Source organism: Scyliorhinus torazame, chromosome 17 (assembly GCF_047496885.1).
Source record: "Scyliorhinus torazame isolate Kashiwa2021f chromosome 17, sScyTor2.1, whole genome shotgun sequence".
Lineage (NCBI taxonomy): Eukaryota > Metazoa > Chordata > Chondrichthyes > Carcharhiniformes > Scyliorhinidae > Scyliorhinus > Scyliorhinus torazame.
This window is the reverse complement of record NC_092723.1, coordinates 21014235-21036986: the sequence shown is the minus strand read 5'-3', so window position 1 is coordinate 21036986 and position 22752 is coordinate 21014235. Positions and strand designations below refer to the sequence as shown.

Genomic DNA, 22752 nt, shown 5'->3' with positions numbered 1-22752 from the left:
CCTCATCCCTCACTCCCCCTATTTCCCTCGCTGCTCCCCTTTTCCTCAATTGGTGTGCCAGCAACCTGCTCGCCTTCTCCCCATATTCGTACTGTACACCCTGTGCCTTCCTCCATTGTGCCTCTGCAGTGCCTGTAGTCAGCAAGTCAAATTCTACATGTAGCCTTTGCCTTTCCCTGTACAGTCCCTCCTCCGGTGCTTCCGCATATTGTCTGTCCACCCTCAAAAGTTCTTGCAGCAACCGCTCCCGTTCCTTACTCTCCTGCTTCCCTTTATGTGCCCTTATTGATATCAGCTCCCCTCTAACCACCGCCTTCAACGCCTCCCAGACCACTCCCACCTGGACCTCCCCATTATCATTGAGTTCCAAGTACTTTTCAATGCACCCCCTCACCCTTAGACACACACCCTCATCTGCCATTAGTCCCATGTCCATTCTCCAGGGTGGGCGCCCTCCTGTTTCCTCCCCTATCTCCAAGCCCACCCAGTGTGGAGCGTGATCCGAAATGGCTATAGCCGTATACTCCGTTCCCCTCACCTTCGGGATCAATGCCCTACCCAGCACAAAAAAGTCTATTCGCGAGTAGACTTTATGGACATAGGAGAAAAACGAGAACTCCTTACTCCTAGGTCTGCTAAATCTCCACGGGTCTACACCTCCCATCTGCTCCATAAAATCTTTAAGTACCTTGGCTGCTGCCGGCCTCCTTCCAGTCCTGGACTTCGACCTATCCAGCCCTGGTTCCAACACCGTATTAAAATCTCCCCCCATTATCAGCTTTCCCATCTCTAGGTCCGGAATGCGTCCTAGCATCCGCCTCATAAAATTGGCATCATCCCAGTTCGGGGCATATACGTTTACCAAAACCACCGTCTCCCCCTGTAGTTTGCCACTCACCATCACGTATCTGCCCCCGTTATCCGCCACTATAGTCTTTGCCTCGAACATTACCCGCTTCCCCACTAATATAGCCACCCCCCTGTTTTTCGCATCTAGCCCCGAATGGAACACCTGCCCCACCCATCCTTTGCGTAGCCTAACCTGGTCTATCAGTTTCAGGTGCGTTTCCTGTAACATAACCACATCTGCCTTAAGTTTCTTAAGGTGTGCGAGTACCCGTGCCCTCTATCGGCCCGTTCAGCCCTCTCACGTTCCACGTGATCAGCCGAGTTGGGGGGCTTCCTACCCCCCCCCCCTTGTCGATTAGCCATCACCTTTTTCCAGCTCCTCACCCGGTTCCCACGTAGCTGTATCTCCCCCAGGCGGTGCCCCCCCCGCCCATCCTCTCCCATACCAGCTCCCCCCTCTCCCCAGCAGCAGCAACCCAGTAATTCCCCCCTCCCACCCCCCCCCTGCTAGATCCCCCGCTAGCGTAATTACTCCCCCCATGTTGCTCCCAGAAGTCAGCAAACTCTGGCTGACCTCGGCTTCCCCCCGTGACCTCGGCTCGCACCGTGCGACGCCCCCTCCTTCCTGCTTCTCTATTCCCGCCATGATTATCATAGCGCGGGAACCAAGCCCGCGCTTCTCCCTTGGCCCCGCCCCCAATGGCCAACGCCCCATCTCCTCCACCTCCCCTCCTCCCCCCATCACCACCTGTGGGAGAGAGAAAAGTTACCACATCGCAGGATTAGTACATAAAACCCCTCTTTGCCCCCCACATTCGCCCCACCACTTTGTTCGAACGTTCTTTTTAATAACCTGCTCATTCCAGTTTTTCTTCCACAATAAAAGACGCTTCATCCGCCGTCTCAAAGTAGTGGTGCCTCTCTCGATATGTGACCCACAGTCTTGCCGGTTGCAGCATTCCAAATTTTATCTTCTTTTTATGAAGCACCGCCTTGGCCCGATTAAAGCGCGCCCTCCTTCTCGCCACCTCCGCACTCCAGTCTTGATAAACGCGGATCACCGCGTTCTCCCATTTACTACTCCGAGTTTTCTTCGCCCATCTAAGGACCATTTCTCTATCCTTAAAACGGAGGAATCTCACCACTATGGCTCTGGGAATTTCTCCTGCTCTCGGTCCTCGCGCCATCACTCGGTATGCTCCCTCCACCTCCAACGGACCTGCCGGGGCCTCCGCTCCCATTAACGAGTGCAGCATCGTGCTCACATATGCCCCGACGTCCGCTCCCTCCACACCTTCAGGAAGACCAAGAATCCTCAGGTTGTTCCTCCTTGCGTTGTTTTCCAGTGCCTCCAACCTTTCCACACATCGTTTCTGATGTGCCTCCTGCATCTCCGTCTTCACCACCAGGCCCTGTATATCGTCCTCATTCTCGGCTGCCTTTGCCTTCACGACCCGAAGCTCCCGCTCCTGGGTCTTTTGTTCCTCCTTTAGCCCTTCGATCGCCTGTAGTATCGGGGCCAACAGCTCTTTCTTCATTTCCTTTTTGATCTCTTCCACACAGCATTTCAAGAACTCTTGTTGTTCAGGGCCCCATGTTAAACTGCCACCTTCCGACGCCATCTTGGTTTTTGCTTGCCTTCCTTGCCGCTGTTCTAAAGGATCCACTGCAATCCGGCCACTTCCCTCTCCTTTTTCCATCCGTATCCAGGGGGGATTCCCTTCTGGTTTACCGCACAGTGTTTTTAGCCGTCAAAATTGCCGTTGGGGCTCCTATCAAGAGCCCAAAAGTCCGTTTCACAGGGAGCTGCCGAAACGTGCGACTCAGCTGGTCATCGCCGCACCCGGAAACCGCAAGAGGGTCAATGTTAGGGTTCTCCCGGAGGGGGCAGCCGTTCGTCGTCATTCTCGGGGAAAATTTAAAATGTCAGCAGATGCAGTATTCCTCTGGGGGGGGGGGGGGGGTTATTTTACCATGTTGATGTCATTGTTTCTGTTACTGTTGTGTTATAAATATTTTCAAATACCTTAATGAAACATTATTTTTTTTTAAAACATCAGGGGTCAGGTTAAAGCAGATAAGGAGAAACTGTTCCCTCACGGAGAGGTCGAGAACCAGAGGACTCAAATTCAAGCCTAAATCGGTAAAAGAAGCAATGGAGACACAAGGAACATTTTGATTTGCACAGCAAGTGGTTAAGATCTGGAGTGGGCTGAATGAGATGGTGGTGAAAGCACGTTCAATTGAAGAATTCAAAAGGGAATTAGACGGTTATCTAAAACGAACAAAGAACATTACAGCACAGGAACAGGCCCTTCGGCCCACCAAGCCTGCGCCGATCCAGATTCCTTATTTAGACCTACTACTTATTGCCAAAACGATCTGTATCCCTCCATTCCCCACCTGTTCATGTGTCGATCAAGATGCCTCTTAAGCACGGCAGCACGGTGACGCAGTGGTTAGCACTGCTGCCCCACGGCGCCGAGGTCCCAGGTTCGATCCCGGCTCTGGGTCACTGTCCGTGTGGAGTTTGCACATTCTCCCTGTGTTTGCGTAGATATCGCCCCCACAATCCAAAGATGTGCATGGTAGGTGGATTGGCCACACTAAATTGCCCCTTAATTGGAAAAAATGAATTGCGTGCTCTAAATTTTAAAAAAGATGCATCTTAAGAGTTACCATTGTGCCTGCCTCCACCACCTCCACTGGCAACGCTTTCCAGGCACACACCACCCTGTGTGTGAAATTCTTTTCCCGCACATGTCCCCTAAACTTTCCCCCTCTCACCTTGAACCTGTGCCCCCTTGTAATCGAGTCTTCCACTTTGGGAAACAAGCTTCTGACTTGGCACCCTGTCTATACCTCTCTTTGTCGGCCTCAATCAGGTCTCCCCGGAGGTAGAATGTGCAGGCTTACAAGAGGGGAACGTGGGGGTACTAGATAGAGGGCAGCACGGTAGCATTGTGGATAGCACAACTGCTTCACAGCCCCAGGGTCCCAGGTTCGATTCCGGCTTGGGTCACTGTCTGTGCGGAGTCTGCACATCCTCCCCGTGTGTGCGTGGGTTTCCTCTGGGTGCTCCGGTTTCCTCCCACAGTCCAAAGATGTGCAAGTTTGGTGGACTGGCCATGCTAAATTGCCCTAAGTGTCCAAAATTGTCCTTCGTGTTGGGTGCGGTTACTGTGTTATGGGGATAGGGTGGAGGTGTGCGGTTGGGTAGGGTGCTCTTTCCAAGAGCCGGTGCAGACTCGATGGGCCGAATGGCCTCCTTCTGCACTGTAACTTCTATGAATAAAAAAAAAATGTTCATTTGGAGATCCAGCACAAACACGATGGGCCGAAAAGCCTCCTTCTGCATGGTAACCATTCCGGGATTCTGTAATTTGTCAACAAACCCCATTATCATTGCTTCATGTGACCTACAGGATGATAAACTGTAAACCCGAGTGAATCCCGCTGTGTCTCCATCTTGTGATTGGAAGATATTAATGTTGGAGGGTGCAGAGGTTCTGAGCCACACAAAGAATTTGGTTTTGGGGCAGCACGGTGGGAGAATGGTTAGCACTGCTGCCTCATGGCGCCGAGGTCCCAGGTTCAATCGCTGCCCCGGGTCACTGTCCGTGTGGAGTTTGCACATTCTCCCCGTGTTTGCGTGGGTTTCGCCCCCACAACCCAAAGATGTGCAGGCTGGGTGGATTGGCCACGCTAAATTGCCCCGTAATTGGGGGGAAAAAAATGAATTGGGTACTCTAAATTTAAAAAAATAAAACATTTTTTAGAAACTGCCTTCAGTACCCTGGGTTAGTGACAGGACAACCAATCAGGCCCCCCCTGCTCCCAATCGCTGCCTCACGACTCCTGCCTGAAGCACTCACGGCGTAAAGTGAAGACAGGATCGGATTGGGTTCATCAACGATGCTCCTCAAGGTCAAACAGCTCAATGACAATCCCGCTGGATTACCGCCCCTTTAGGCAAGGTAGCAAAATGGAGAAAATTTGAACTCCAGCCTTCAGAGCACAAACAACCCCCCCCCGCCCCCCCCGCCACTTCCAGCACAAACAAACCCCCCCCCCCTCTTCGCTTTGAAGGGTGTACACTTTACCTGTTCTTTTTCAGCTTCCGGATGATGGCTCTGGCACGGCCCCTCTTTCCAGGCTCCTGGACAAGAGCCGGAGGCGATGTTCTCCCCAGATTGCCCACGGGGTCAGGGCGTCGATTAGAATACTGGTCGGCATACACCACTCTTCTCCGCTGGGAAGGAGAAAGGACACTGGACGTTAGGTCGTTCCTCTTTACACAAGAGTCTTTGTACAGCTGGTCATCTTATGGAGGAGAGGTTGAGCAAGTCCCCTTTGCGCTGGTCAAAAGCAACCACCTAACCATTCACCCCATCAAATTTAAATAAATAAATAACTGTCTCATTCTTTAAAAAAAAATAAATTTAGAGTACCCAATTCATTTGTTCCAATTAAGGGGCAATTTAGCGTGGCCAATCCACCTATCCTGCACATCTTTGGGTTGTGGGGGCGAAACCCACGTAAACATGGGGAGAATGTGCAAACTCCACATGAACAGTGACCCAAAGCCGGGATCGAACCTGAGACCTCGGCGCCGTGAGACAGCAGTGCTAACCATTGCGCCACCGTGCTGCCCAGAATGAGACAGTTATATGGGAAAGATAGATTAGCTTTGTGGTTTAAAAACTGGGCGGCATGGACAAGTTGGGCCAAAAGGCCTGTTTTCATGCTGTAAACCTCTATGACTATGAACTCAGCACCATGTGAGTGTGCATTTGATTTGTCAGTCTGCTGCATTACTTAGTCAGAGAGACTGGTGCAGGCAGGAAGAGAAACGGGCTATGAAAAGACAGAAAGTATGAACATCCCCTGACTGTGTGGTTGCTAAGGTGTCACCGGGTAAAAAGGATAAACTATATTTTTTTAAATTACAACTATTAAAAATAAGGCAGATAAACACACCGGAGCAGGCAAGAGAATTTATTTCTTTGTCTCAATTATTATTCTGGTGTCCTCGCATGATAAAGCAGACACCGGCTGTTTGGTTTTGAATCATTCTTTGAACCATGAGAACATTCTCACAAGGCACATCTTGTGATTAACCTCCTTAAAATTTTATTAAATAACTGGGGGTGGGAGGACCTTGAAATGTAAATATTTTTTTTTTAAAAAGGGGCAATTTAGCGTGGGTTGTGGAGGTGAAACTCACGCAAACATGGGGAGAATGTACAAACTTCACACAGACAGTGACCCAGAGCCAGGATCGAACCTGGGACCTCGGCGCCGTGAGGCAGCAGGGCTAACGCACTGTGACACCGTGCTGCCCTTGAAATGTAAAGATAAGAGGCGGGTGTTTACTTTAGCTCCACTAACATGAAAACAGGACGAGTGATGAATGAGTCACTCATTCCAATCACATCAGAGGGATGATTGTTCATTAGAGACTGATGATGCAGACAGTAGCTTAGCAAGAGAGAGAGGGAGGGTGGGGCGGGGGTGGGGGGGGGGGGGGGGGGGGGAAAGAGAGGAGGAGGAGGAGGAGTCAGGCAATAACCATTGCCAACAAGAGAATCTAACTGCCTCCTCCCTGGTGTTCAACGGCATTATCAATTACTATGAGCAGAAATGAGCTCGACCAGCCACATCAGTGCAGTCATTGTAGAAAGTCAGATTTTCAGTACTCTGCAGTGAGTGACTCACCTTCCGACTCCCCAAAGCACCTCCACCCCCTAGGCGGCAGAGGTCAGTGATGGAATATGCCCCAGTCGCCTGGCTGGGTGCCACAACAATAGTCCAGGTATTCGACTGGCACCTCATGCATCAACTTAAAACATTAGTCACATTGTGGGAGAATATTCATCACACATAAGGTAGCTTGCCACCTCATCAGTAACACCATAACCGGAGAATGTGGAGTTTGCACATTTCCCACACAAACACGGGGGGGAATGTGCAAACTCCACACGGACAGTGACCCAGAGCCGGGATCGAACTGGGACCTCGGCGCCGTGAGGCAGCAGGGCTACCCCACTGCGCCACCGTGCTGTCCCACAACAAGTCTTCACCATCACCCGTGTGCTTGTTGACTTCCATTGGCTCCTCGTCCAGTTAACACCTTGATGTTGAAAGTCTCATTTTCAAAATCACTCCATGCCTCACGCATCCGCATCCGCCCCCGCCCCCCCCCCCCCCCCCCCCTCCCCCCTCCTTAGTCACCTGTCCTAATATCAGTGTCAAACCTTGTTCAATCACACTCCTGTAGAGCACCTTAGGGATATTTTACTCCAAAGAAAAGGCTCTGCTCGAAATCCAATCTGTGTTACAGAGAGGAAAATGTATTTTTCACTCTTCGCTGCTTGGAGCTGTTGTGCTGCAATACAGGATCAGCACCCACAGAAATCAAAAGCTGCCTGGAAGACAACAATTGCACCCATGATTCAGAGTGCACCCTAACTCAACATTCTCATGTATTTAGTGAACCAAACACAATTAAATCTTCGTCTTTCACCGAACATGCAGTAGCAAACGTTCCAACAACAGATTTGCTTTTCCCCAGAGGACTCGGCCCACACAAACACGCTGCAGATAACGTTTAACTAAAGCAGATTTGGAAGGGGGTGGGTGCAAACAACTCCTGTGTTAACTGGTTTCTCCCAATTCCCTTTGGTGTCAGGGCTCTCCTCCCAGGACTCTGTGTGCCACTCAAAACAGACTAGGATGCTCATTCCAGTTGATTTCCCCCATCTGCCATCAACGCCTCCTTACGCGGACTCTCAACAGGGAGAGAGGGTCCTTACCCGATCCAGACTGTGCGCGACACCGGTCATTCCCCTCTGCAGCTGCCTCTGCCCTCTGAAGAGGTTTACCCAGTTGCATCAAACTAGTTCAAGACTTTCCACATCTCAGGGCAACTAGAGATGGGCACTAAAGGACAGCCATACCAGCCCGTGACGCCCGCATCTTAAGAATTAATTTTGAAAAAAGCACAGCAATGCTACCGAGATAGGGAGCTCAGTCAGGAGGAGAGAGTGTGGAAGGGGAGAGACGGTTGGTGTTCAAAGGACTGCGCCCCGTTAATAATGCGTCATTCTGTAGGCCTTGGGTTGCCATCCGAGTTGGGAGCAATACCAAGGATTTCATCTTATGTCCCCCTCACCTCGAACTGCCCCATCCCCACTGTCCTACAATTGGTTCCCTAACATGCCCATCTCATCAATGTGCCTTCCCCATAACCAATCGGAAAGCGAGCAAACTCTTTCCTGCCCAATCAGGTGGCTCTTGAACGTCAGTCAAACAGTTGTTTATTAGTTACAAAAATAGCAGGAGGCAGGATAAACACAAGTGTGTTTTCCTCATCTTCCAACAGTTTTGTTTATCCAACCCGCCACTATTTTTGCTCCAAGCATGTGAAAGTGGAATAAACAGAAGTGCTCGAAGGTGAGAATAACACATGTCCCCACTATGATCTGTTTCTCTCTCTCCCCCCCAGGTTTGATCACAGCTCAAGAGAGGTTTTAGTGACCCTGCTTTGAAAGTTTTTTAAAAAATAAATTTAGTGTACCCAATTCATTTTTTCCAATTAAGGGGCAATTTAGCATTTTCAATCCACCTAGCCTGCACATCTTTGGGTTGTGGGGGCGAAACCCACGCAAACACAGGGAGAATGTGCAAACTCCACACGGACAGTGGCCCAGAGCCGGGATCGAACCTGGGACCTCGGTGTCGTGAGGCAGCAGTGCTAACCACTTTGCCACCATGCTGCCCCTCCCTGTTTTGAAAGTTGTACAGGGGGTGTAGTGAAATTTGCAGTACAATACCTGAGAATTAAAGGAGATCTCACCACGTGTTACTCGGGCCTTCCCCGATATACTTAGAGCGTAAATTACACTCGAGAAATTGGCACTTACGATGCCATCTCTGAAAAGAAAAAAATATATACAGATTAATCAAACCTAGCTGTAGGGGCAAAGAAAGGGCAATTTAAACTCACCGGGCTCAAGTGATTGAGCGGAAGGCAGGGTGAAAATCCAGCTCAATACTGCTCTTCACGGACTTCAAAAGCAGAGGTGTGTCAAATTGTCAGATCACCAATGGGCGGGTTAGTTTAAAGTTGTGGTACAGTTCCATGGGCACTGGACGGTCCTACTCAAGCCCAAATGCCCACTTCTGCAAAGTCCAGATTAGGCAGCATAACCTTGCTCAATCCAGTCCACACATGGATCCATATGTTAGCATTGTACACCAATGGAACACTGCTGATTTTCTCTCCCTTTCTAGGGGCACGCTTCTCATTCGGTTGTTGCACCTAAAGTTATCTCAGCTGCAAAATAACTCGCCACTGACCAGTGTAACGCCATTGAGACCCTCTGATCAACATGGTACCATTAGAGACCAACCCTACAGGTTCTGACATCTTTTAACGGGTTGGGAAGAACCATGCGTGCATTTTCCACTTGTCTGAATCCCAAACTCTCGCTGTTGATCTGAGTCTGCAGACTTTTAATGCAGATTCCTGCTTTATAAGAAGGACTTGCATTTATATGGTGTGCCATTCCAAAGACATTCCATACTACTTTACAGACAACTAAGTATTTTTGAAGTGTAGGTAAGATCCCGGGATCAGACCCCAACATTTGTAAGGGTACCGGACAAGAAACCCAATACTTTTTTGAGGATTTGTAAAATTGCGAGGAAAAGAAAATGGGCGCGCTGCGGCCGGTGGATGACGGGAGTGACTTCTCAAGGGTTTCCCGGCAGTCTTCATGTCTCGCGGGATCCACCCAAGTCCTGCCAGGCGGCCGAGTCAAAAGAACATCCACAAGGGGTGTGACCAAATGACGCTCACCGAAGCGTTTTTTTTTTTTTAAACGTATTTTATTCAAACTTGTATCATAGAATTTACAGTGCAGAAGGAGGCCATTCGGCCCATCGAGTCTGCACCGGCTCTTGGAAAGAGCACCCCACCCAGGTCAACACCTCCACCCTATCCCCATAACCCAGTAACCCCAAACAACACTAAGGGCAATTTTGGACACTAAGGGCAATTTATCATGGCCAATCCACCTAACCTGCACATCTTTGGACTGTGGGAGGAAACCGGAGCACCCGGAGGAAACCCACACACACACGGGGAGGATGTGCAGACTCTGCACAGACAGTGACCCAAGCCGGAATCGAACCTGGGACCCTGGAGCTGTGAAGCAATTGTGCTATCCACAATGCTACCGTGCTGCCCTCAAAGTAGGTTACAGCAAATAAACACCTGGGAAGCTTTCTTCCCAACAATCAACTATACAGTTAGTACAGATTTTTCTCCTTTTTCACCCCCCCCCCCCATCCCCTGCGACGAACACCTCCTCAAACATCCCCACCTGTAGCCACCTGAGTTGGCCACTTCCCAACTTAAAATGGAGAACAGCAAAGGCTGAAGGGAAATTCAGCCAACACAGGCAAAACGAGCAGGTGTACGTTTACTGTGTATTAGACTCTGCAAAAACCCAGACAGCATCGATACAAGCAACCATCTGCATAGCAATTCAGCAGCCATCTACATAGTAATGAGCGATCCCCAGGAACAATCAAAACATTTGAGGTAAACAAAGCCAAGCCAGATTCCTTGGCGCCAGCAGGAGCCAACACAAAAGAGGTTAACGGACATGTAAAGACCGCCCAACAATCAGGGAACCGCTCCAGTATTGGAGAAATCGAACCACGCAACTGGAACAAAGTCCAATCACTTGAAACCAGGTACGGGGTCCGCCCCGAAAGGCGGGAAACCCCTGGGGGCTATAAAGTAAAGCCCCCAAGTTCAAATCGTTCTTCTTGACAGGGTCACACAGCATCACGAACCAACCGTTGACAGTGACCTGTCTAGCTGCCTCCAAAGAACGCAAGACTCAAGTCAACGCTCGCTACGAGATAGGCGCTCCTAGCTACCAGTCCATACCAGCTTTTGAATCCCGCAGACTCAAAACCCGAACGAAAGGTCATTTGTTCCCCTGACCTGGTGGGCAGTCCGAAGCTAAGTATTGGCCTGTTAGTGATAGAAATAGCTTAGAAAGTAGAGTTTATGCATGAGTAGCGATTTACTGTGTATAATAAATGTGCTTTGATTTGAATCTTACTAATTGGTGCATTGAGTTATTGATTATTACTTGGACTTGAACCTCATGGCGGTATCATAAAGATACCTGGCGACTCGCGAGCAAAGGTTATAAAACAGAGCCAATTGAACCAACCAAACGTTAGCAACACACCTTTTCTCAAACTCCCCTGCTGAGCCCTTTAACTCATACTTTATCTTCTCTAACCGCAGGAAGTCATACACGTCACCCAACCATGCTGCTACCCCCGGTGGTGATGCCGACCGCCACTCCAACAAAATTTGTCGCTGTGCAATCAGAGAGGCGAAGGCTAAGATATCGGCCTTCCTCCTCTCCATGAGCTCTGGCTTCTCTGAAACCCCAAATATTGCCACCAAAGGGTCTGGGTCCACTCCCTCCTCCACTATCCTGACTAAGACCGTGAACACCCCGCCCAGAATCTTCCCAATTTTTCACAACCCCAAAACATGTGCGCATGATTCGCTGGCTCCTGCCCACACCTCTCACACTCATCTGCTACTCCCTGAAAGAACCCACTCATTCTCGCCTGAGTCATATGCACCCTGTGCACCACCTTAAACTGTATCAGGCTCATCCTTGCACAAGACGAGGTCCTGTTTACCCTTCGCAGTGCCTCATTCCATACTCCCCAATTGATCTCCATTCCCAACCCCGCTTCCCATTTCTCCTTGATCTTTACCACCCACTTGCCTCCCTGCTCCCCCAGCCACTTATATATATCCCCAATTCTTCCCTCCCCTTCCACATCCGGAAGTAGCAGTCACTCCAGCAGGGTGTATCCCAGCAATCTAGGGAACCCCTTCCAGACCTTTCGTGCAAAGTCCCTAACCTGTAGATACCTGAATTCACTACCCCTCGGCAGCTCTACCCTCTCCCTTAGCTCCTCCAGACTGGCAAACCCTTCCTCCAAATACAAATCCCTCACCTTGACCAGCCCCACTTCCCTCCACCTCCTGTACACACTATCCATCCCCCCGACTCAAACCCATGATTCTCGCACAGCGGCGTTAGCACCGACATCCCTTCCGCCCGAAAATGCCTCCTCAGCTGATTCCATATCTTTACTGTGGACTGCACCACTGGGCTCCCTGAATACCTACTCGGAGCCATTGGCAATGCTGCCGTCACCATAGCCCTCTAACTAGACCTCTTACAAGATTCCTCCTCCATCCTTACCCACTCTACCCCTTCTCCTTCCCACCAACGCCGCACCTTGTCCACATTCGCCGCCCAATAATAATGAAGCAAGTTTGGCCATGCCAACCCCCCCTGCTGCCTCTGCCTCTGTAGCAGGGTCCTCCCAACCCTCGGCACCTTCCCCGCCCATACAAAGTCAGAGATGATTGTGTCCACTTTCCGAAAAAAGGCCTTTAGTATAAAGATCAGGAGAGCCTGAAAGATAAACAAGAACCTCGGCAGAATATTCATTTTCACCACTTGGACCCTCCCCGCCAACGTTAAGTGCAGTGTATCCCACCTCTTAAGATCCTCCCTGGCCTCCTCCATCAGCTTCATTAAGTTCCACTCATGGAGTCCCATCCATTCCCTCGCTACCTGAATCCCCAAGTACCTAAGCCTATCCCTCGTTACCGTAAATGGCATCCCCCCCTAAATTAGCCGGCTGTGTCAGCTCATTCACCAGGAATACCTCGCTTTTCCCTACATTCAGCTTGTATCCCGAGAACCCTCCAAACCTCCCCAACAAGCCCATAATCCTTCCCATACTCTCCAACGGATCCGAAACATACAGCAAGAGGTCATCGGCATAGAGCGACACCCGATGCTCCCTCTGTCCCCTCATTAACCCCTGCCACTCTGCCGACCCCCTGAGAGCCATCGGCAATGGCTCTATGGTCAGCGCAAACAGCAGCGGCGACAAGCACTGGGCACCCCTGCCTCATACCCCTGTGTAAGTCAAAGCTTCGTGAGCTCATATCATTCGTCCTCACCCTCGCTCTTGGCGCCACATACAGCAACCGCACCCATGCCACAAATCTCGGCCCAAACCCAACCCTTCCCAAAACTTCGAACAAGTACCGCCACTCCACCCGATCAAATGCTTTCTCCGCGTCCATGGACACCACCACCTCCGGTACCAGAGCTCTCGACGGATTCATCACCACATTCAACACAGTCCTCCATCCTCCCCGCCAACAACTTAGCCAATACTTTCACATCCGTGTTCAATAGTGATATGGGTCTATACGACCCACATTCCACCGGATCCTTCCCTTTTTGGGGGATTAATGTGATTACTGCTGCTTCATCATCTCCGGCAACTCCCCCTTCTCCAGTGCTTCATTAAACGCCCCCTGTAGCCACCTAAAATGGCTGATTCCCGATTAATTTGGCCAAAACTCGATATAAAATGGCTAACCAAAAAGGCTGATGGGAAAAGCAGCCAACAGGACACAAACGGACAGCTGCAGACAGAATAGCGTATTCGGCTCTGGGGAAGTCGGCCCAGATCAATACCTGCGACCATTAGCAGCACATCAACCCAGACATCTGCAGTTTAATCGGCTACCCCGGGAATAATTGCAACATATTAGCAATTGAATGCCGGGCCAGACCTCTCGGCGCCTGCAGTGGCCGAAACAAAGACAGGTGAACGACCACCACCCGATCGAGGAATCGCCCCATTATTGGAGCACATTGAACCCAGTGATTGGGAACAAGTCCAATCACTTGGGACTCAGGGTCAAGGGCCGTCCACGAGAGGCAGGAAGCCCCTGGGTCCTATAAATTGAGGGGCCAAGTTCAGATCGCTCTCTCTCTCCCTTCTTCTCCTGCTCGCAACCTTCGCAAGAACATCGACCAGAAACTGTAAGTTTGACTCCAGCGATCGCTACCCGATAAGAGACTCCTAGCCATCGACCCATATCAGCCTTTTGAATCCCGCAGGCCAGACCCAATTCGATAAGCCATTTGTTTCCCTGGCCTGGTGGGCCATCCCCGAAAGTTAAGTATTGGCCAGTAGTGGTAGGTAGTGATTGATATAGAAAGTAGGATTATTTGTGTAAGTATTTATTGCTGTACATAATAAATGACCATTGATTTCAATCTTACTAAGCGGTGTGCTGACTTATTAATCATAACTCAAGCTTGAACCACGTGGCTGTATCCGAAAGATACCTGGCGACTCGTGAGCAAAGGTGACATAATCAGAGCTAATAAAACTAAGGCTAATAAGGGCAACACCCTCAACAGATATGATGCCTGGTCCGCCGCAAATTCCTTATAAAATTCTGCCGGCAACCCATCCGGCCCAGGGGACTTCCCCGACTTCATACCCCTGATACTTCCAGCACCTCCCCCAGCCCCAGGGGCTCCTCCAATGCCTGCCTCTTTGCTTCCTCCACCTTGGGAAATTCCAGCTCGTCCAGAAACCACCCCATGTCCCCCTCCTCTCCTCCTGGGTCTGCCTCATAAAGTCCCTGGTAATACTCTCTAAATGCCTCATTTATCTTCCCTGGCTCTGACACCACATCCCCAGTCCCAGCCCCAGTACGGATCTTCAATAGTTCCCTGGACGCAGCCTGCCTCCGCAGCTGGTGCGCCAGCATGCGGCTCGCCTACTCCCCATACTCGTACTGCACCCCTCTTGCCCTACACCCTCCCCGTTGTCAGCCTGTCAAATTGCCCCTGCAACTTTTTTCTCCTCGTCAATCCCTCCACGGTGGGGCACCCGTGAATATTCCCTGTCCACCTCCACTATCTCGCTCACTAGACGGTTATGTTCCGCCCTCCTTTCCTCATTCGCACAAACCGTAAATGAGATAATTTCTCCCTGGACCACTGCCTTCAGTGCTTCCCAAAAAATGGACGCTGACACCTCCCCATTCTGATTGAACTCCACATAATCCCTAATCGCCAACCGCACGTTATCACAAAAAGCTCAATCCTCCAACAACCCAGAGTCAAACCTCCACCCTGGCCTCTGCTCTCGTCGCGTACTGAACCGAATATCCAGCCAGTGGGGTGCATGGTCCGAGATAACTATCCCCGCATACTCTGCCCCCTCCACCCCAACCAAAATCTCCCGACTCACTACAAAGTAACCAATCCTCGAATACACCTTATAGACGTGTGAAAAGGAGGAATATTCCCTTCCCCCTGGGTTCTGAAAGCGCCATGGATCCACCATACTCATCCTCTCCATAGACCCCCCAGCTCCCTTGCCATGCGTACCCTACCCATCGACCACCCTCGGCTCCAGGACACAGTTAAAATCTCCTCCCATGATGAACTGGTACGTGGCCAAATCCGGGACTGCTGCCAGCAACCCCCTCATAAAACCCACATCATCCCAATTTGGAGCATACACATTTACCAACACTACCGGTGCCCCTTCCAATACCCCACTCACAATCACATATCTCCCACCTGGATCCCTCACCTTCCTCACTCTCGAATCCCATTTTTGTGCTCATTAAAATCACCACACCCCTCGATTTCAAATCAAACCCCGAATGAAAAACCTGCCCGGCCTACCCCTTCCTTAACCTAACCTGGTCCTTCACACGGAGGTGTGACCGAAGCTGGTTTTAAACCAATTTCGGCAAGTCTGCCCCGGGATCCACCCATCTCCCCAGCGAGGCTGCAGTCAGGCGCCATTCAGCACTGGTCTACACAAACGTGTACCAGGTGGAACGGCACCCAGGGGGTCTCCCGGGCCATCAGAGGCTCGTGGGTGGTCAGGGTCAGTGCATGGTGGCTCCCTGGCCCTCCCCCTGGAATGCAGGCAACTTGGCACTGCCCAGCTAGCATCTTGGTACTGCCACCCTGGTACTGCCAAGCTGGCAGGAGCATGGTGCTGGGGGGGGCAGTGCCATAGTGCCATGGGGGCCATGCTCATGAATGCATTGTGGAGGCGGTGTTTGAAGGATGGGTGTGTGGCGGGCAGGTAATTAGGGGCCTCCGGGAGGGTGACAGGTGGGGATCTGATGGGCCTGTAAGTGGTTGTGGGGGGGGGAGGGCTGAAGAGGGGGGGACCCCATAGTTGGGTGCCCTCACTTGGGGTTGGGGGGGGGGGGGGTAAACCCACAAGCTCACTAGAGATCTGGGCACTCTTTCAAAATGGCAGCCCGATCTCAGAGTTCTGCTCCCCCAGTGCTAAAAAAAAATTCTAAGTGTGGGCTAAACCGCTGAGAAACTCCCCAGGGCCCAAAAAAGTGACTAAGTGTCTTGCATAGCAGTGGGGAACTACCTGAAAAACCCGCCTCAAATGAACTTAGGCGTTTTGGAGAGAATCGCGCCCAATGTTTCAAAGAAACCTTCTTTCCATAAGCAAAATTCCATTAGCCCAATATAGCTAAACAATGGCGCGGTTGTAATGAATGACGATCTCACTTAATTGCACCCTTTGCAGCCAGAGAGTCTGGAAACCTTAATCTAGATTCTTTAAGAATATTACTGCAACAGACTCAGGCTTTTAAAAATAGTACTGCAACAGATCTAAAATACAATATATATAAAAATGTCCTACATTCATCACATAAAGTAGAAACACAGCAGCCAATTTGCACACAGCAAGCTCTCACAAACAGCAATGTGATCATGACCAGATACGGAATGAAGGATAAATATTGACCTTTGCTCTTCTTCAAAATGACAGCCATGGGATTTTCCATGTCCACCAAAGAAGGCAGACACAGCCTCCTCTTAACACCTCATTCATAGACATTCATCTCCCTCCATCCCAATCCTGATCTGAAGTCCTTTTTTGAAACTCTGCTGCCTGCACCCTAACTTTCCATAGTCTTGGAATCAATACCATTCGGCCCACCTGAGTCTGCACTGATCCTTTCAAAGAGCACCCTACCTAGGCTCACTACCTTGGATAAACATATGGATGATAAGGGAATAGTGTAGATGGGCTTTAGATTGGTTTCACAGGTCGGCACAACATGGAGGGCCGAAGGGCCTGTACTGCGCTGTAATGTTCTATGCTGTTTCTGAGCCTGCAGAGAAGTCTTGAGACCCTGGTGAATCTAGTGAAAACCATTACAGACCGAGAGCAAAAGATATCAACTAGAGGCCCAGACTGAAGAAAAATCTAACTGGAAGATGTCCAGCTGAAAGAGAGACTTTCATCCTTTTACTTTTAGTATTTTCACACCCCTCTTTCCCCTCGTGTGTTGGTCTGCCTTGTGAGTTAAGGAGGGGGGAGTTAAAATTAGGTAGTAGTTAACCAATTGTACTTTTTGCCCATTTATAGATAGTTGTTAGTAAGAAAAGTTAATTGTGTTTAAATTTACAACTTGGTAACTGGCAGCCAAAGATCAAAGACTTTGGGTCTTTTAAAAAGTTTTTAAAAATTTTTAGAATACAATGACAAACAGTGACCTCGCTTCAAAAGCACTTTGGCTGCAATGTGCTTTGAGACGTCCTGTGATGGCAAGAGGTGCTGTAGAAATGCAAACATTTAATTTGTTTTACTGGAGTTCTGGAATTGCCTCGCAATCTCTCCTCTCCATCTGCCCCAACATCTCCCCATGTACCTGGTGTCAGGTTTTGCTCCATAATGCTACTGCAAGGCAACTGGAACACTATCACACGGAAGGTGTGTTTAGTTGCAAGGAGCTGTCATTGCAGCAACCATATCATTTATAGAGCAATAACCATATTGACTCATGTTTGAAGAAAAGGGAGATAAAGGGATACAGGAACTGAGAAGGCACATGGAATTTGCTGGCATGGACATTCAATGATGTAATAATGTTCTGCCCAAAGGCGGGGTATTCATTAATAGCTACCATCTAAATGAGATGTAACCAGAGTATGAAAGGACCATCAAGCAGCAGTTCTGTTTTTATTCCTATACTGGCTGGCCACCTAATTGCCCTAACTGACTAGGCCATTTCAGAGGGCATTTAAGAGTCAACCATATTGTTCTGGTGTCAAAGATTTTTTTAATTTTTTTTAATTTAGAGTACCCACTAAATTTAAATATTGCTCATTTTTTCCAAGGGGCAATTTAGCATGTTCAATCCACCTACTTTGCACATCTTTTGAGTTGTGGGGCCGAAACCCACGCAAACACGAGGAGAATGTGCAAACTCAGACAGACAGTGACCCAGAGCTCATTAGACTCATTAATTCCATATTTTTATTCAAGTTTCACCATCCGGAGACCCGGGTTCAAATCCCACCACAGGAGATGTACTTTGCACATCTTTTGAGTTGTGGGGCCGAAACCCACGCAAACACGAGGAGAATGTGCAAACTCAGACAGACAGTGACCCAGAGCTCATTAGACTCATTAATTCCATATTTTTATTCAAGTTTCACCATCTCCTGTGGTGGGATTTGAACCCGGGTCTCCGGATTGCTAGTCCAGCGACAATACCACTACACCACCCCCATCCCTGGATTGTACAAGTAAGGAAATTCACCAAGTGGCCGTTCAGATATTAATTAGCAAATCTTTACCACTTTAACATACATTAGAAAAAGTGGGGTGATTTATTGATTTATTGATTGGAAGAGTTCGCTGCTCTGACCAATAGTATTTACAACAGAGAGACAGATCATTCAACCCATCTCCACACAAACCTCCTTCCACCCTTTTCCATCTGAATCTTAATTCTTCGGTTCATCCAACTTCCCCTCAAATCCATCCGGGCTTTAATTACAGATGAGTTACATTCACCTGAGGAAGGAGCAGCGCTCCAAAAGCTAGTGACATTGAAACAAACCTGTTGGACTTTAACCTGGTGTTGTAAGACTTCGTACTTTAATTACAGAAGCAGACAATTTGGCCCACTAAGTCCATGATCCCATGTAAAGAATTAGAATTTGCCTTTGATTTTGGGTCCAGAGAATATTGTTTGGTGGAGGACCTGTTAAACGAAGCAGACTACACGGGGGACAAGTGAGCCTGTGGGAATGGACCACCCAGGGGAAGATTGGAGTGAGGGGGATCTGAATAGGTAGGTAATGTGGGAAATTGATGGGAGAGTTAATGTGACTGCAGGTTTTTTTATTTGCCTCTGCACGCCTTGGTGAACAAGGTGGCCATTTCCAACATTTGTGACTCAATTAATGAACACAACCTCAAAACATCCTGCACACAACTCAGAAACAGAAAAACAAAACTATGGACTCCCCATACTAACACAGCACACGCCACTTCTCACAAGCAACAGCCAATAACGCCCCCCACACACACACCTAGGGCACACTAATTGAAATGGTCCCTTTAACGGCTTCATGATGCTGCTCTGTGACTCAGCTGTCTTCACTCAATGTTGCAACAAGGAGCTTAGAGAGTGAGGAAGCACTTTAATACATTTTAATCAATCTTACGAAAGTCTCAAAAGCCTATCGTAACATTTTGGCTCCACAGCCACCAGAAAGTAACAATTAACAGAGAAACTGGAATGTATTGATAGGGGAGTAAATGAAATATTACCTGCCCCGGAATTCGGAATTGTAAATACATTTAATCGACTCCTTGCAGGTTTCTTCTTGCCGTTTCGTCTCGCTCAAGAAATTGATAAACGTCACCCCCACTTCACGCTTCTCTTTCAAACTAAGTTTCTTAGACATTTCGATGTGGGTTTTTTTTTGGTTTGGTTTTAAATTACTCTTGCACCGAATTAAAATCCAACAACACCGGACACCGAAAAACAACAAAATGAAACAAAGGGGCGGGTTCCAAGTGTTTAAGGGAAATTGCAGTTTCGTAGGGGGCAGGGAGGAAAACAAATGAATCAACTCGTCTGCTTTCTGGAGTTCCTGAAAACCGAATTAAAATGCACGCAAGAAACGAAAGCGAAACTCACTCTCGGGTTCGCAGTTATACTTGGGAAACTAGAAAAGTGCTCGCCCTAAAATATCAGATCAGGGTGCAGATAACCCGGGATATATTGCAATGTGAATCAGGACTAGAAGGTGCAAATAACCCGGGATGCATTGCAATGTGAATCAGGAATAGAAGGTGCAAATAACCGGGATACATTGCAATGTGGATCAGGAATAGAGGGTGCAAATAACCGGGATACATTGAAATGTGGATCAGGAATAGAGGGTGCTAATAACCCGGGATACATTGCAATGTGAATCTGGAATCGAGGGTGCAAATAACCCGGGATATGTTGCAATGTGAATCAGGGATTGAAGGTGCAAATAACCCGGGATACATTGCAATGTGAATCAGGAATAGAGGGTGCTATTAACCCGGGATATATTGCAATGTGAATCTGGGAGTGTGTAAATAACCCGCGGCATTAATTCTGAAACCGACGTGCAAAATGCAAGCTCGGTATACAACACTAAATTTAGCAGCAAATTTGCATGTCCATTTGGTAAACGCGCGATTTGAAATATCAAATTAATACTTTAGCGACGATCGAGAATTTCCTAAATTGGAACAGGCCCGATTCAGGTGGCGAAAGGGTGTTTCTGTGGGAATGTGTTTGCCTAATTGTATTAAATTGTTAGCCATAGCAGAATTGTTTGTTCTCCCTGTTTTGGATAAGGTCCAATATTCCCCCCCCCCCCCCCCCCCCCCGGGCACAGAACATACAAAATAGCCGATTAAAAATATCCCCCTGCGTGAGCTGCAAAAGTGACTTTAAATTGTCCTGGTCAGGAACTAAAATTTACCCTCCGGCGGTCTGCATCCTAAAGTCAGCAGGAGTAGAGAGAGGTCAGATACACACCTGGGGACTCAGCCAGTGCAGCATCAGAGATGGGAGAGTAACAGACTTGAGATCGTGGCCTGGTGATAAGGGAGCTGGGACTGACACACACTTGTGTTCAATGCAGTCCTAGGGTTGCAAAAAAAAAAATGCAGCCATTAGAGTCTAATTTAGTCTTTTTAAAATGGTTGCATCAGTGCCAACATTAGGTTGGCTTTTGTGGGTCACTGTTTGCTTCAATAAAGTTCCAAATGTAGGTAAAATCCCATTTTGATTCTTTAAAGTCTTGCTTCACAGCGGAAGCATTAGAGAATAAAATTGTGAAACAATTGCATGTGACCAGTAACTCCAATTATTGTCCTCTCCTCGTACCTCTCCCCCCATCATTTAAAATATTTCTATATGCCATCTCTCAGAAACATTGTGAAATGATTCACAAATAACAGGAAGAAGTCCAACAGGTTTGTTTTGATGTCACTAGCTTTCGGAGCGCTGCTCCTTCCTTCACCTGAGGAAGGAGCAGCGCTCCAAAAGCTAGTGACATCGAAACAAACCTGTTGGACTTTAACCTGGTGTTGTAAGACTTCTTACTGTGCTCACCCCAGTCCAACGCGGCATCTCCGCATCATCACAAATAACAGGTTAACCTGATGTGCTGTGATTGTGGTTACGTGGACAGCCATTTTGGTGAAAGCAAATCTCATAAAATGCAATGAGGCCGATGATTGAGATGCAGGAGGGAAGTTCACATTTGTAAGCCACAAGCAAGTCCGAGATCTAAAAAAAAACTGGTTTATTGTTGATGCACGATCAATTGCACAAAGACTAAAGTTGGGTACAACTGTGGCTTTATTTTTTTCCTCAAAATATACTTTATTCATAAAATCTATCATAAACATTACAGAACATTTCGAATTGTCTTGACTGTACATTTCCATCAGAGTTACACATTCCCTTGACTTTCTTCCATTCAATTTTGATAACATGAAGAATCTGACGGGGAGGGCCCTTCTCACCACCAGCCAAGCTAGGTCTTGGTGCTTGTTTGTAAGTTCTGGTGATGAGACGTTCTGCCAGATGACTCTGACAGTCTGCTCAGGGAACCGTCCAACGTCCTCCACGGTCTGCTTTTCCCTGAGGGCCTCGAGGACATTACGTGCTGACCACTGCTTCATTGCCTTGTGGTCAAAGGTATTTTTCTTCAAAGACTTTTCCACGAGGGACAGGTGGTACGGCACGGTCCAACTACTTGGAGCGTTCCGCGGCAATGAGGCCAGGCCCATCCTTCGTAACACCGGGGACAGGTAGAACCTCAGTATGTAGTGACAGTCAGATGTGTGGCCCCCTGCTGCAGCTGTCAAAATGGCAGGGCACTGGAGGTCATACTTATTTATACAGTTCTCCGTGGGCAGAGTCAGCCGGCAGGAGCTACCGACGAACCTGTAGTGCAGGTCCTACCTTACATCTCCTATTACAGTGGTTCACCACATTCACCGCATTCAGCTGCAGCAGGGGGTTAAAAATGAGTCTGGCGGGGGTGACGTGAAACTATATAAAATTAGCAATGGGGGGGAGTAAACCAGCTAGGATGGGTCTCCTAGCCGGGGGGGGTTAATCGAGTTGCTGCTGCTAAGGTCAAGGAGGAGCTGGAGCGAGTGGGGGGGGGGGGGGGGGGGTGGGGGGGGTGCTGCTGTGGGGAACGGGCCGGGTGTGGGGTGCGGGCGCGTGGCTGGCCGAGGAGGGGTCATGGCTAGTCGGCGGGGGAGGGGGGCGGGTAGCCCCCTGATCCAGCTGATAACCTGGAAGGTAAGGGGACTGAATGGGCCGGTTAAGCGGGCCCGCGTGTTCGCGCACCTGAAGGTGCTCAATGTGGATGTGGTCATGCTCCAGGAGACACACCTGAAGGTGGCAGACCAGGTAAGACCGAGGAAAGGGTGGGTAGGTCAGGCGTTTCACTCGGGGCTAGATGCCAAAAATTGAGGGGTGGCGATCTTGGAGGGAAAGAAGGTGTCATTCGAGGCGTCGAGCATTGTGGCAGATAATGGCGGTAGGTACATAATGGTAAGTGGTAAGTTGCAGGGAGAGAGGGTGGTACTGGTCAATGTGTATACTCC

The 22752-nt window shown here is 49.1% G+C and overlaps 1 protein-coding gene across 3 annotated transcripts in view; it reads right to left on the bottom strand.

Moving 5' to 3' along the window:
* The window catches only part of LOC140393768 (putative helicase MOV-10), an 84354-nt gene extending 64588 nt beyond the window's left edge, over positions 1–19766 (bottom strand). The window contains exons 1-3 of one of the 3 annotated variants that reach the window (XM_072480162.1): positions 19408–19766; positions 8685–8784; positions 4953–5101 (exon numbers count right to left, since the gene is read on the bottom strand). In XM_072480162.1, coding sequence (XP_072336263.1) covers positions 4953–5101; positions 8685–8784; positions 19408–19544 — 386 coding nt within the window. In that variant the 5' untranslated portion in view covers positions 19545–19766. Of the gene's footprint in view, positions 1–4952; positions 5102–7664; positions 7710–8684; positions 8785–19407 lie in introns of those variants that run through there. The other 2 variants (XM_072480163.1, XM_072480164.1) reach the window with 2 other exon arrangements.
* Between the last annotated feature and the right edge of the window lie 2986 nt (positions 19767–22752).